Below are 12,863 nucleotides of genomic sequence, written 5' to 3'. Positions count from 1 at the left end.
GGGAGATGAGAAGTAGAATCGTCAAAACCTGATTTAACGGAGGGAGTGAAGGAGAGGGAGGAGGGGAAGATGGCTGTAGGAGGGATCGGTGGTACCATTCCAAGCTGAGTCCAGGAAAACGGCCGTCTTCTGCTTGAACACGCTGCGATGCAGGAGCTGAGAGGCATGCAGGTAGACACAGGCCACGTAGAAAGTCGGCTGCAGTGCTGGGCTCGCTATCAGCTCCTGTCAGGCAAAGACAGAGAGACCTGGGTACCATCAGCATGGAAGTCATAACTGACTCCACGGCGACGAGGAGGACGTGCAGAGTGGGAAAAGACGCCTACGCTAGCACTTTAGGTCAAGGGAGTGTACGAGAAACACGCAAAGGAAATGAGGAAGCAGCCAAGGAAAAAGGAAGCCTAGCAGTGCATGAGAGTTTTGAGGAGAAAGTAGTCAACACTTTCAAATGCAATAAATATCTTTAAGATGGAAATGGGCAAGTCTCCATTGAAATTTGCCACAAGAAAGTCATTTGTGACTTTTACTAGAGCAGTTTGAGAGGGAGAAACCACCACTTCAGCCCCTGGACACACTACCCAGACGTTCATGAGGTAAAAAAAAATCCCCTCTGTCTCACTTGATGCACTGGGTTTCAGGGTCACCTTGTTTTGACAGCCTAATCGGTATCACCACTAATACATCTTACGTGCAAAAACAGCCATTCTAAAAAAGCAGGTAAACACATTGAACAGTCAGCAAGACTTTTATGTTAATTTCTGAGTTAATTTTATTTTTGAAAATACTTCCCGAAAGGGGGGAACAGTGAGGGGTAGAGTCAGCCAAACCCTCTGTTGCTGTTGATGGCTACTTGAAGCGCTTCTTCTACTCTCTCCATTGTAGAATATTTAGGGAGGTAAAGGACACTAAAACACGTCTGTGCCTTTATGGGATCTCTCTCATTCAAATTTTCAGGACAGCAAAATGTTATTTTCATGTTCTTTAAACCTTTTAGTTGAATTCTGTCCGTTCCTGTAAGAAACACTAAAAAAGAAGAATCAAAATGAGTGACCTGCTTCACAGAGACCAAAATTTACAGAGAGAAAATGTGTTTAGACATTTAAAGACACTCACTGAGGGCCCCTGTGCAGTCCTACATTGGAGTGCATTGGGGACCACTGTTAGCACAAAGTCTGACACAGTCACTGCCCGCAAGTGGCTTACAGCCTGCCTGGGTATAGTAGCTTCTTGAGCAGGAAAAGACAAACGGCAAGAGAAAAATAAAAGGGTGTAAGACAGCAAACAAGGTGCCGTGGAGTTAAGTACCTTCTGAGTGTAAATGCTGGGGTTCAGAGCAGGGAGAGAGAATCAGGCTGGGATGACCGGGAGTTCAGAATGAAGTTGAACCTTTAAAGGAGGGAAAGGTACAGAGAGGCCACAAGGAGGTAGGTGAAGGTTCAAGGAACGGAAGGGGAAAGCTGGAGGTGGGAGGTGCAGAGTGGGCTCCAGAATGTACAGACAAGGGGACTGTTTGGCTGGAACAAAGATTTCCTATAAGCGCTAAGACTGGAGAGTTAGATTGGGCTTCTGGAGAAGCCTGAACACTTTCCAACACCCATGTTATCCACAGAAAAAAGCATAAGAAGGTAAACGTTTCTCAAACATAAGCTAAGGAAGTTGAGTAAGAAAATGAGAGAGGAAGTCTTTAGACAGGTCTCAGGAAAAGCACCGAATAGGCATAAAACCGAGCTCAAGGTCTGAAGGTGAGGTAAAGTAGTGGAGACAAATGACAGTCCATCCCACAGGGGCTGGGTAACTGCATGGTGACAGCAACTACAGGAGAAGCCTCAATATTTAGCTCAAAGAAAAGAAACGTTTAGAAGCAAGGCAGAATTGAAAATGACAGGAGAAAGACCTATACTCACATTTCTTTTTTGATGTCGGCACAACCTGGCATTCCAGGACATTCCACTGGGCTAGGAGTAGCTCTGACAGTATGATTCGTTGCAGGTGGTACCCATGACCATGACCTCACAGAAAAGACAAGAGACTACAGATCTCCTCCCGAGACAACACTCACCGAGGAACTGTCTCTTTTCCTCCAACGTCAGTTTGTGTACAGCCTTCCAAAACATCACTATGGTGGGGTGTGCACTGTCGTATCCTTGTTCGTAACGTGCATTCTAGAGAAAAATGCAAAAAAAAAAACAAAACACATATTCAGGCAACAAACCGGCAAAGTGTGGATTCAAACCGCTTGGCCTTGATGATGTACCTTTTCAAATGTTTCCCAGTCATAATCTGTATTTCCAATAAGCACATCCTTGAGTTCTTCAGGATGGAAAAATTCAATAATCTCCTTGTCACACACTTTGTAAAATCCTCTTTGAAACTCTTCATAAACTGCCTTTACAGAGATGTTGAAGATGTAACTGACATACTTAGAAACATAGTCTCTCCTTTAATGAAACAAAAAATGATTTCAGGTTACTGCAATATCCTGAACAAAACTGGGGGGCGGGTGAAAAGGACGATAAAAATAAAGTAAGAGACAGTGGCCTTGGGGTCCGCCGGGCAGCTGCTGCAAAACCTCCCCCAAACAAGGGGAAGGCAGCCACCTGCGCCATCTTTGCACAGTTGCCGGTGTGCAGCCCCCTGATTCTCGAAGGAGGGTCTGCAGTGCCACGAGGGGGCTTGAGACATCCACCGGTGTGTTATTCTTTTTTTTTTTTTTTTTTTTTTTTTGTGCGGTATGTGGGCCTCTCACTGCTGTGGCCTCTCCCGTTGCGGAGCACAGGCTCTGGATGCGCAGGCTCAGCGGCCATGGCTCACGGGCCCAGCTGCTCCACGGCATGTGGGATTTTCTCGGATCGGGGCACGAACCCGTGTCCCCTGCATCGGCAGGTGGACTCTCAACCACTGCGCCACCAGGGAAGGCCCGGCGCGTTATTCTTGAATAAAGCACGAGAGCTTTGGAAGTCCAGCTGGGGCAGTGCCCCTTCACAGAGATTCAGGGCTAGCCCGGTGACTGAAGGCCTAAGGTTTGGAATTCTCCTCTTGGAGAAGTGCTGTTGGGATGGCTGGTATGCCCAGGTTATGGTTCCTGCCACTGCAACAACAGGCTGGGACAAGAAGTGGAGGGCAGCGTGCCTTCTACCCGGGTGCTGTGAATTCTGCTGACACAAAGGATGTCCTCCATCTGGTGCTGGACACATCCTAGGAACTTTACATCTTTCCTGCATGAACCCATGTGAGCAGCTGTCAACCTCTGGGGGATGGGGGGAGGGGACTGCCTAGAAATTTGGGGGCCAAAATGAATTAGGCGGCCTTTACTTGGTCTTATCAAAAGGATACCAATAAAATATTCTAAAGCAGAAAAAAAAAAGTAAGAGCTAGAATATCTAATAACTGGCTGCTTACCATATGCCATGAACTGTTACAGCTGTTTTTTTCATGTATTGTCTAATTTAATCTTCATAAAACTCTGCAAGGCAGGTTCTTATGGCATTTTGGTGAAGAGGAAAAGAAACTGAGACACAGTGAAGGTACGAGATTGCTCAAAGTCACACAGTTAAGAGAACTGACAGATAAGAAGAGAAAAATTTTGGAAGAATAAAACCGTCCCTGTTATCTTTGGAGAATGGGCTTGGGAGACAGGGGAAACTTCCTATTTTATACTCTTTTGTATTGTCTGAATTTGTCAGAGTGAGTAATTATTTGTGCTTAAACACAAACAAAGAGGGGATATATATATCTAGCTAGGATGGAGTAGCTCGGAGCAAATGTTCCCAGCGATAAGAACTAGAAAAACCCAGGTAATATACAAAAGCACATCTAGCTCCAGGTTTCCAAATCTAAGTCAAGACTCAAGAGGCCTTTGGACTAAGAGACAAGGGAAGCTCCCTGAGGTGAGCCCAGCACTTAACTTGCAGTTTCTGCCTCTGGGCACATTTGCCAATTCTTTCAGGGAAAGGGGCCAGGCAATCAATGATACTATGGACAAATTGGGGTATAATCATAAAATATACCAGAGCTAGAAATGTTCTATTTCTTAATCTGAATGCTTATAATTTTGAACTTGTCTGTATGTTATATTATAATACAAAGTTTTTTAAAAATAAAGAATGCTCACTAGATATTTCTTTGCCACTCTGACCAACTATCAGGGGAACGTTCTATAATCGCAAACTCTATGGCTTTAAGTGGCATCCCATAAAGTATTGGGAAGTCAAGATACCACAGTAACATCAAATAATATTAACAAAACTGAGCGCCTGCTATGGACCAGACACCACTGTGGACAACTCTAGGCACTGGATAAACAACGGTGAGCAAGACAGACCAAGATCCTGCCATCATGCAGTTCCTCAGAGCTACGGGAAACACTGATAAGGAAACAAGCAAAAATCCTAAAGGTAGGTAATGTGTGACGTGAAAAGAAAAAGTAAAGCTGGGTAAGAGAGAGAGGTCAGTGGTATAATCCTAGACAGGAAGATGAGGGAAGGCCTCTCCAAGAAAGCCATTTCCTTCCCAGCCAGCATACAAACCCTAGGAGACACACGTATATACATACAACATGAACTGACGCTCTGCCTTTTGGGAAAATGACTGAGAAAGGAAAACAATAATTACAAGGAATTTTTAGAGCCCAGTGAAATAAATACAGTGTGTAAACAAAACAAATACTTCATTTCTTTGTACCTACTTGTTAGTCTGGTCGACAGTTATGTGACTTCCATTAGGAATTAAGTCTACATCATTTCTGTCCCAATGCACCTGTAACCACAAATGAACTCAGTATCTCGAAGAGAATCCCGAACAATCTACTATCAACAAAAACACTTTGGAGCATACCTCTTTTCCTCAAACCAGCAAGGTGGTAAAAAATTACCACTGTTATCATGCAAAACGAAAAATAAGTTTCTTAAAGAACTTGAATTATCTATTTTAACTGATCATATTGAATAAATTAATTGGACAATTGCCATACCTCAGTATTCACTTTACACACTACAGACCTAGTATGGTAGATCTGCAAAAAATGGCCATAGATTCCTCCCATTCTGGCATGTACGCAATGTGATTTTGCAACACCTCCCATCAAGAGAGTGAGTCTATTGCTTCAGCTCCTGAGTCCAGGTGTGGCCCCGTGAAGTACTTTAGCCGACGGGACCTGACAGGGGCAAAAGCTTGAAGAGCAGCTTGTGTGCCGGGGCCTGCCATCTCCTACTCGCCATAACCCTGCGACCGCTCGTGAAGAAGCCTCAGCTAGCCTACTGGAGGATAAAAGGTCACCAGAACAGAGACAGCTGTTCCAGCAGACACCCCCTCAGCCAACCAGCCTGCTGGCCACCAGGTGTGTAAGCAAGGCCACTGTGGGCCAGGCAGCCCGCCAAGTCTGCCCAGTCCAGACACCCACAGAATTGTGTCTGCTGTTTTAAGCCACTAAGTTTAGGCGTTGTCTGTTACTTAGTAAAATCTAACTGATACACCCAGCTCATGAAAAATGAGGAAGAACACCTTTTGTACTAGCTTAATTCAGTGTGGTTTTTTATTAAAGGTAAGTATAAAAATGGTTCATCAGATTAAATATGAGCCGTAATTTGATTTTTACTGTTACTCACATTAAAATGGATGTCAAATACTTCTCCAAAGTCATCGCCTTCATCATCCAGAAGTGTCTGCAAACTCCTAAAGAACAAATGATTTTATTCTTTAGATGTCAATAATCATGATGGCTAGAAACACCATCTGAAATAAATGTCAAGGGCACGCTTATTCCCAAGGTGGGAGGTCAGGTTCAGTTCACAGAACCTGCTTCTGTGTACTGAGCGTCTTAACTCGGGCCAGACCTCAGCCGAAAGTGTGAGATTTGGAGGTTTCTTTGCAATTCTGCAGGCTCCTCACACCATTCCCAGCTCTCTTCCCTCCACCCTATCTGCATTACCCAGTGGCAGCAGGTTCCTATCCAGAAAAGGATCACTAACATGCTTACTGATTCTGAAACTCATTCACACTGGTGTTACCTTTCTTTAAGCTTTTAATAAACATTACTTACAGAATAATCGATTTCCTTTTAATTATCAGGTATCACTTGAAATTTTTAGGAGTGGGTGGGTCCAAGGACCTTCTCTATACCTCCCGTCCCAATATCTTCAAGCTTAAGACAGACCTGAAATTTGACCACCTTAACTGTTTCAAGGCAACTGTGAGAACAGAGGTTACATCAGAATGGAGAGCAGCCTGTCTTTATATTTCCACCTTTATAAATACTTTTATTTTTCTTAATTTTTCATTTTTTGGCCAGGCCACGTGGCATGCGGGATCTTAGTTTCCCCGACCAGGGATCGAAACTGCATGCCCTGCACCGGAAGCGCGGAGTCTTAGCCACTGGACTGCCAGAGAAGTCCCTATAAATACTTTTAAAGTAATACACAGCATACTATATTATGTGCTCCCTCACTCATTTATTCATTCAACAAACATTTATTAAGTATCTGGTACGGCAGGGATAAGGGACGTAAAGCTGAGAGTAAGACGTTATTGTTGATTAAATCCTGAGACTTATAGGTAAGATTCGCTGATAAAAATCTTACTACAGTGCTGTCAGAGACGTGCAGCTAGGAACGATGTAAATGGTACGGGTACAACTTGGGAGAGCTTGGTTAACTCCTTCTGAAGGGATGCGTGTCATCGGGGAAGACCTCTGGGAGAAGGTGGAATCCAAGTTCATTCCTTTTCCCTGCTGGATTTTTTATTACCATATTGTGCCAAAATGTTGGATCCCTTTTTTCTTTTTTTTTGGCCATGCCACGTGCCGCATGGCTTGTGAGATCTCAGTTCCCAGACCACGGATTGAACCCAGGTCACGGCGGTGAATGTGCCAAGTCCTGACCACTGGACCGCCAAGGAATTCTCTAAAATGCTGGATCTTTTATTACGGTATCATGATAAAAACAGACCACGTTTTAGTGTGCTTTTGGAGGGCTGAGGGAAAGTAATGCGAACTCAGCTGACAAAACTGGATTCATCATAAACTTGGTTCAAGATACTCTGTCTTCATATGTCCCTGTACAGCACATTTGCTTATTTATGGGTATGTTTATGAAGAACACCTGTGAACCTGACTCCCCAGACAAGAACTAAAACATTGCCAGTATCTTATACCTACCTATAGGGGGTACCTCCCTTATCCCATTTTTCTACCACCCCCAAAATGTTATACATGTATCTACAGCTTGAAGAGTATCTTTTCTCTTTGCTAAGGTATCTCTTGATGAACAGAGAACTTCTTTCATCTTATTGCAGTTAAATTTATCAATCTTTCCTTTAATGTTGGTATTTTTATGTCTTTCTTGAGAAATCCCAATGGTGAGAAAGATAACTGTCCATATTTTCATCATCGTTGCATTCAATATTTAAGTCCCTTATCCACACAGAGTTGATTCTATTACGTGATGTAAGGTATCTGTTCTCATTTTTTTCCCAGGTGCATTAATTGAACAGTACTTCTGTTCCCACTGATCTAATATACTACCTCTAACAAAGTGCCATGTGTATAAGGGTCAGGTTCTATGCTCTCCTGTACCATTGGAAAGCTTGCACCAATATCATGCTGCCTTAATTAATACAGCTTTCTAATGACTCTTGATATCCGGTAAGCCAAGTTCCCCATTCTTATTCACCTTTCAAATTATTTTTGGCTATTCCTGGCCCCTTGTTCATCCATATAAATTTTAAATCAGCCTTTTTTTTTTTTTAAGCCTGCTGGGATTCAAATACGAGTTTTATTGAATATAGAGATCAGGGATTCTCAAAGCATAACCAAGACCAACAACTTCTGGGAGTCCCCGAGGCCTTTACAGGGGGGTCCACAAGGTCAAAACTAATTTCATACTACTACTAAGATGTTACTTGCCTCCTTCACACTCTGTCATGAGTACAGAACAGGGTTTTCCAGAGGCTACATGATAGCTAACAGAATGAGCGTGTATTCCTGTATTTAAAACATTTATCACTTTTAATTTCTAATATTATAAACACTGACAAATGTAACCGATATAAGTAAAAGCTCTTTGGGGTCCTCTCTTAATTTTTAAGCGAGTCTTAAGTCTAAAAGTTTGAGAAATGCTAATATGGATTTAGTGGTCTTTATTCAGTTTATGTAGATTAAGTTATTTAGTTTATTAAATCTTCTTAGGCATAAGCGTTATTTATGTCATTTTCAATGTTTTCAGTAAAAAATAACAAATTTATCTTACTCCTTTCCAAATTTGGTGCTTTCAATATTTTTTTCCTTATCTTATTAGTATCGTAAGTGTAACGGTTAATAGTTGGATTCTGGAGCCAGTGTCTGTGTTCCAACCTTAGTTCTGTCGCTATGGGATCTGGGGCAAGTTACCTAACTTCCTTCCCTTTCAGTTTCCTCATCTGTAAAATAGGGGTAATAATAATAACAGAATCATACTACTGTTCTCATTCTTTTAGAAATCCCCATAGTATTCTATTGCATAAGTAGACCAAAAACATTAATTCCTAGGTAGTCTACATATTATAAACTATCTAATACAATGTGCATGAGCAGACATATTTGCATGACTGCCTATTTCTGAATGTGTAATGTCTAGAGGTAGAATTGCTGGGTCAAAGCAGCAAACATTTTTTTTTTTTAATTCTAAGCACAGTAGTCCCCTCTTAGCCATGGTTTTGCTTTCCAAAGTTTCAGTTATCTGTGGTCTACTGCAATTTGAAAATATTAAATGGAAAACTGCAGAATAATTCATCAGTTTTAAACGGCAGGCCGTACTGAGCAGTATGATGCCATCTCACACCACCCCTCTTTGTGCGGTATGCAAATCATCCCTTTGTCGGGCGTATCCCACCTGTTGGTCATTCAGTAGCTGCCTCATGACCACTGTGGTATGTATCACAGTGCTTGCATCCACGCAACCCTTATTTTACTTAATGACGGCCCCAAAGAGCAAGAGCAGTGATGCTGACAATTCGGATGGGCCCAAGAGAAGCCATAAACTGTATGTTTTAAGTGAAAAGGTGAAAGTTCTCAACTTAGTAAGGAAAGAAAAAATCAGATGCTGAGGTTGCTAGGATCTACAGTATGAAAGAATCTTCTATCTGGGAAACTGTAAAGAAGAAAAAAATTCATGCTGGTTTGATCTTGCACCTCAAACTGCAAAAGTTATGGCCACAGTGCATGATAAGTGCTTAGATAGGATGGAAAAGGCATCAGATTTCCTCAGTAAGACATCCTGAGAGAGGGAAACCACATTCATATAACTTTTATTACAGTATATTATTATAATTGTCCTATTTTATTATCAGTTACTGTTCATCTCATCGTGTGCCAAATTTATAAATAAAGTTTTATCCTAAGTATGTACGTATAGGAAAAGACACGGTATATACAGCATTCGGTACTATCTACTGTTTCAGGGACCCACTGGAGGGCCTGGAACGCGTCTCCTGCAGACAAGGGGGAACATTGTGCTGCCGTACTGCTCGCTGACAAGGAGTTACCAATTCACAATTCCACTCACAATTCTTGAAATCAGAGTGAACCTTTTCCCAAATCCTTGCTGACACTACACATCATCAGTATTTCCAACCACTGTCAATGTGAAGTCCATATTAGCCTCTCACTTTAATATGCATTCCATGATCACTTACTTTATGATTATCCACGATCATCTTAATTTATGAACCATGTCTATTGCTTCCCTTGTAGGTTACTTTCTTGTATACTCTGTCAATTTTTCTTATGGATGTGCAGGAACACTTTACTCAGCAGGGATATTAACCCTTTCTATTATATGTTACCAATATGTTTTGTGAGGTGGTGGCTTGTCTTTTAACTTAGAAATAAGTTTTCATTTTAAAGACGATGACATAAAACAACTTCTAAAGTAAACATCAGGACTTCCCTGGTGGCACAGTGGCTAAGAATCCGCCTGCCAATGCAGGGGACACGGGTTCGAGCCCTGGTCCGGGAAGATCCCACATGCCATGGAGCAACTAAGCCCGTGAGCCATGGCTGCTGAGCCTACGTGCCTAGAGCCCGTGCTCCGCAACAAGAGAAGCCACCACAATGAGAAGCCCGCGCACTGCAACGAAGAGTAGCCCCCGCTCGCTGCAACTAGAGAAAGCCTGCGCGCAGCGATGAAGACCCAACACAGCCAAAAATCAATAAATTAAAAAAAAAAAAAACTTTGGAAAACACGTCTCTTTAAAATAAATAAATAAATGAAATGAAATGAAATAAAATAAGCATCACTTGCAGGTTTTGCACCAAGGTGTAACCTGTGCTCTGTCATGACTGTCTCTACTCAAATAAAACAAAGGTTAATGCAAACAGTGAGGACTGGCTACACGAAAAACCAACTTTTCTTAATTTTAGAAAGTTAAATTATTATCTAACAATTTGACAAAGTTAGAATCAGTTTAAAATACCCAAAATGCTACTATTGAACATGAAAATACTATTGGAATGTGTGTGCTTAAATATTTATCTAAATATATGTTAGACAGGGTTCTGAAAAAGGAACTATGTTAACTTACTTTCCCAAAACAGGACTGAGTTCTTTCAAGTCTTCTAATGATGGCGCTTGGTCCAAAAGTTTCTTAAACAGAGCCAGTGGGAAAGGGATGTTGGCAACATTGCAACTGAATAGGCAGAGACCACACAGAACCCCAAAGAAGAAATATCTCTTCTTCTCAAATTTAGGCTGAAAAGAGAAAAAAAAAAAAACCTTAACGTATTATGAATCTTTACCAGTACAATGGAATATTTATATTAGGTAAACCATTTCTCGCCTTTCACAAAATCAAATCACCAATTAAAACCAAAAATCTTGAGATAAGAATACTTAGGGTTTATATTCAATTATTAAGTCAATTTAAATCCCTGCCACAGTTTTGGTTACTGAAAGCATTAACAGTATGGGGGTGAGGAGATAGGAGAGATGTTGTTTAGGCGGAAAAGCTGCAATGAGTAGCAAATTAATCCTAGAGTTCAAATGCACAGTATAGTGAGTATGGATAACAATACTGTATTACAATCATCAAATTTGCTATGGTACTAGACCTTAATTATCCACCACTAAAAAGAAATAATTATGAGATGTGATAAAGGTGCTAATTACCACTACAATGGCAATCATACTATAATATAAATATATCAAATCAACATGTGGTACACCTTAAATTTATACAATGTTATATGTCAAATATATTTCAATAAAAAATAAACGTATTAACAGGAGTAGAAACACATTAGGCTCAGTAATCCTTATCAACAAGGTTTTTGCAATTTCTTTTCATAGGCTTTATCTTCAAATTCATTGGGAAAACAGAATAAAGAATGAGTGCCTAAGAAAGGAAGGGTGCATTTTTACCTATACATTCTAGAAATGGTCAATACATATATATTGCTTAAATTCTCTTGTGTGGACTTGGGAACCCAGGGAAAGAGGACCCCCATTTTAGAGCAAATAATCACCCTTTTAGAATTAAAAGTTATCTCCATAATTACATCAATATTTCCTCTCCTAAAATACAACAGTGTAGACAACCTAATTTTCTATGGTATATCCCCATACCTTTTCTCTCAGGAAACACCTACACCAAGAAAAGAGGACTTACCTTGACAGGAAACCACATGTAGGAAGCCTCTTCAGGATATGTGAACATCCCATATTCTGGCCGGGTCATTTCTTCAAAGAGACAATCGAAAAACTCTGCTCTGACTCCTCCAGAGTCATATCCAATTTCTCCACTAAATGAAACCTAAAGAAAGAGAGCAAATAATGCATCACTTCCAGAGCTCTGTACTGCTACGCATTAAATCTCATTTAATAACTATTTATAGTGGACCCAAGTATTTGGGAGGTACCGGGGTAAGCAAATTACTTGTGTTAGTGTATTGAATTTTCTTACTAATTCTAGGAGGCTAATGAGGCTTCAAGAATTTAAATAACTTTCCCAAGGTTATACAGCTGCTAAGACTTTTTTTTATAAATTTATTTATTTTATTTATTTTTATTTTTGGCTGTGTTGGGTCTTTGTTGCTGTGCACGGGCTTTCTCTAGTTGCGGTGAGCGGGGGCTGCTCTTCGTTGCGGTGCGTGGGCTTCTCACTGCGGTGGCTTCTCTTGTTGCAGAGCACGGGCTCTAGAACGCAGGCTCAGTAGCTGTGGCTTGCGGGCTTAGTTGCTCCGCGGCATGTGGGATCTTCCTGCACCAGGGCTTGAACCCGTGTCCCCTGTACTGGCAGGCGGATTCTTAACCACTGCGTCACCAGGGAAGTCCCCAGCTGCTGAGACTTAATCCTACGGGTGACAAACCTGAGAGCCTGAAGTCTTCACCACTAAACTGACCTAAATTGGCATCATTTTTATAATCATCAGGTACATTAAGTATAATGAAAATAAACATAAAGAAATCATAAATATCAGAATGTTCAGAAAAACTGAAAAAACAAAGCACACGTATTTATTGGCTTGGCTGTTGATTCCGTAAGGCGGCAGCATCCCAGCTGTTGACACCAATCCCTCCTCAAGGTGACTCTATTATAAGCCATGTTTGCTCCTTCAATTACTTTCTCTGTTCCTTTCTGCCTTTCCTTCTTGGAATCCTTCACTTCAGTTTACAAATATGTTAAGGTCTCCCTTATCCTTAAAAGAAAAAAAAAAAATCTCAACACCATTGTTTCCAGTACAGACAATACTGGCTTCCTCTACTCTAGGTTGCCAAAGTTTGGAGATTAATGTACACCAACTTCTAAACTCGTTTCTCTACTTAAATGCTTCTCTCCAAGAGGACCAAGGATCTGTGAATCCCCAGTTCCAAGGACTTGAGTTTCTCATGTCTCAT

The 12,863-nt window shown here is 41.2% G+C and overlaps 1 protein-coding gene across 1 annotated transcript in view; it reads right to left on the bottom strand.

Moving 5' to 3' along the window:
• Positions 1 to 744: 744 nt before the first annotated feature.
• The window catches only part of HERC5 (HECT and RLD domain containing E3 ubiquitin protein ligase 5), a 42,658-nt gene continuing 30,539 nt past the window's right edge, over positions 745 to 12,863 (bottom strand). The window contains exons 17-23 of the mRNA XM_081229966.1: positions 11,635 to 11,778; positions 10,552 to 10,718; positions 5,604 to 5,670; positions 4,685 to 4,755; positions 2,255 to 2,438; positions 2,060 to 2,162; positions 745 to 1,023 (exon numbers count right to left, since the gene is read on the bottom strand). Of these exons, the coding sequence (XP_081086092.1) occupies positions 818 to 1,023; positions 2,060 to 2,162; positions 2,255 to 2,438; positions 4,685 to 4,755; positions 5,604 to 5,670; positions 10,552 to 10,718; positions 11,635 to 11,778 (942 nt within the window). The 3' untranslated portion in view covers positions 745 to 817. The remainder of the gene's footprint in view (positions 1,024 to 2,059; positions 2,163 to 2,254; positions 2,439 to 4,684; positions 4,756 to 5,603; positions 5,671 to 10,551; positions 10,719 to 11,634; positions 11,779 to 12,863) is intronic.

This window comes from Mesoplodon bidens (genome assembly GCF_964165515.1).
Source record: "Mesoplodon bidens genome assembly, chromosome: 1".
In the NCBI taxonomy this organism is placed as follows: Eukaryota; Metazoa; Chordata; class Mammalia; order Artiodactyla; family Ziphiidae; genus Mesoplodon; species Mesoplodon bidens.
The sequence above is the reverse complement of the archived record's forward strand: the minus strand, read 5'-3'. Positions and strand labels throughout refer to the sequence as shown.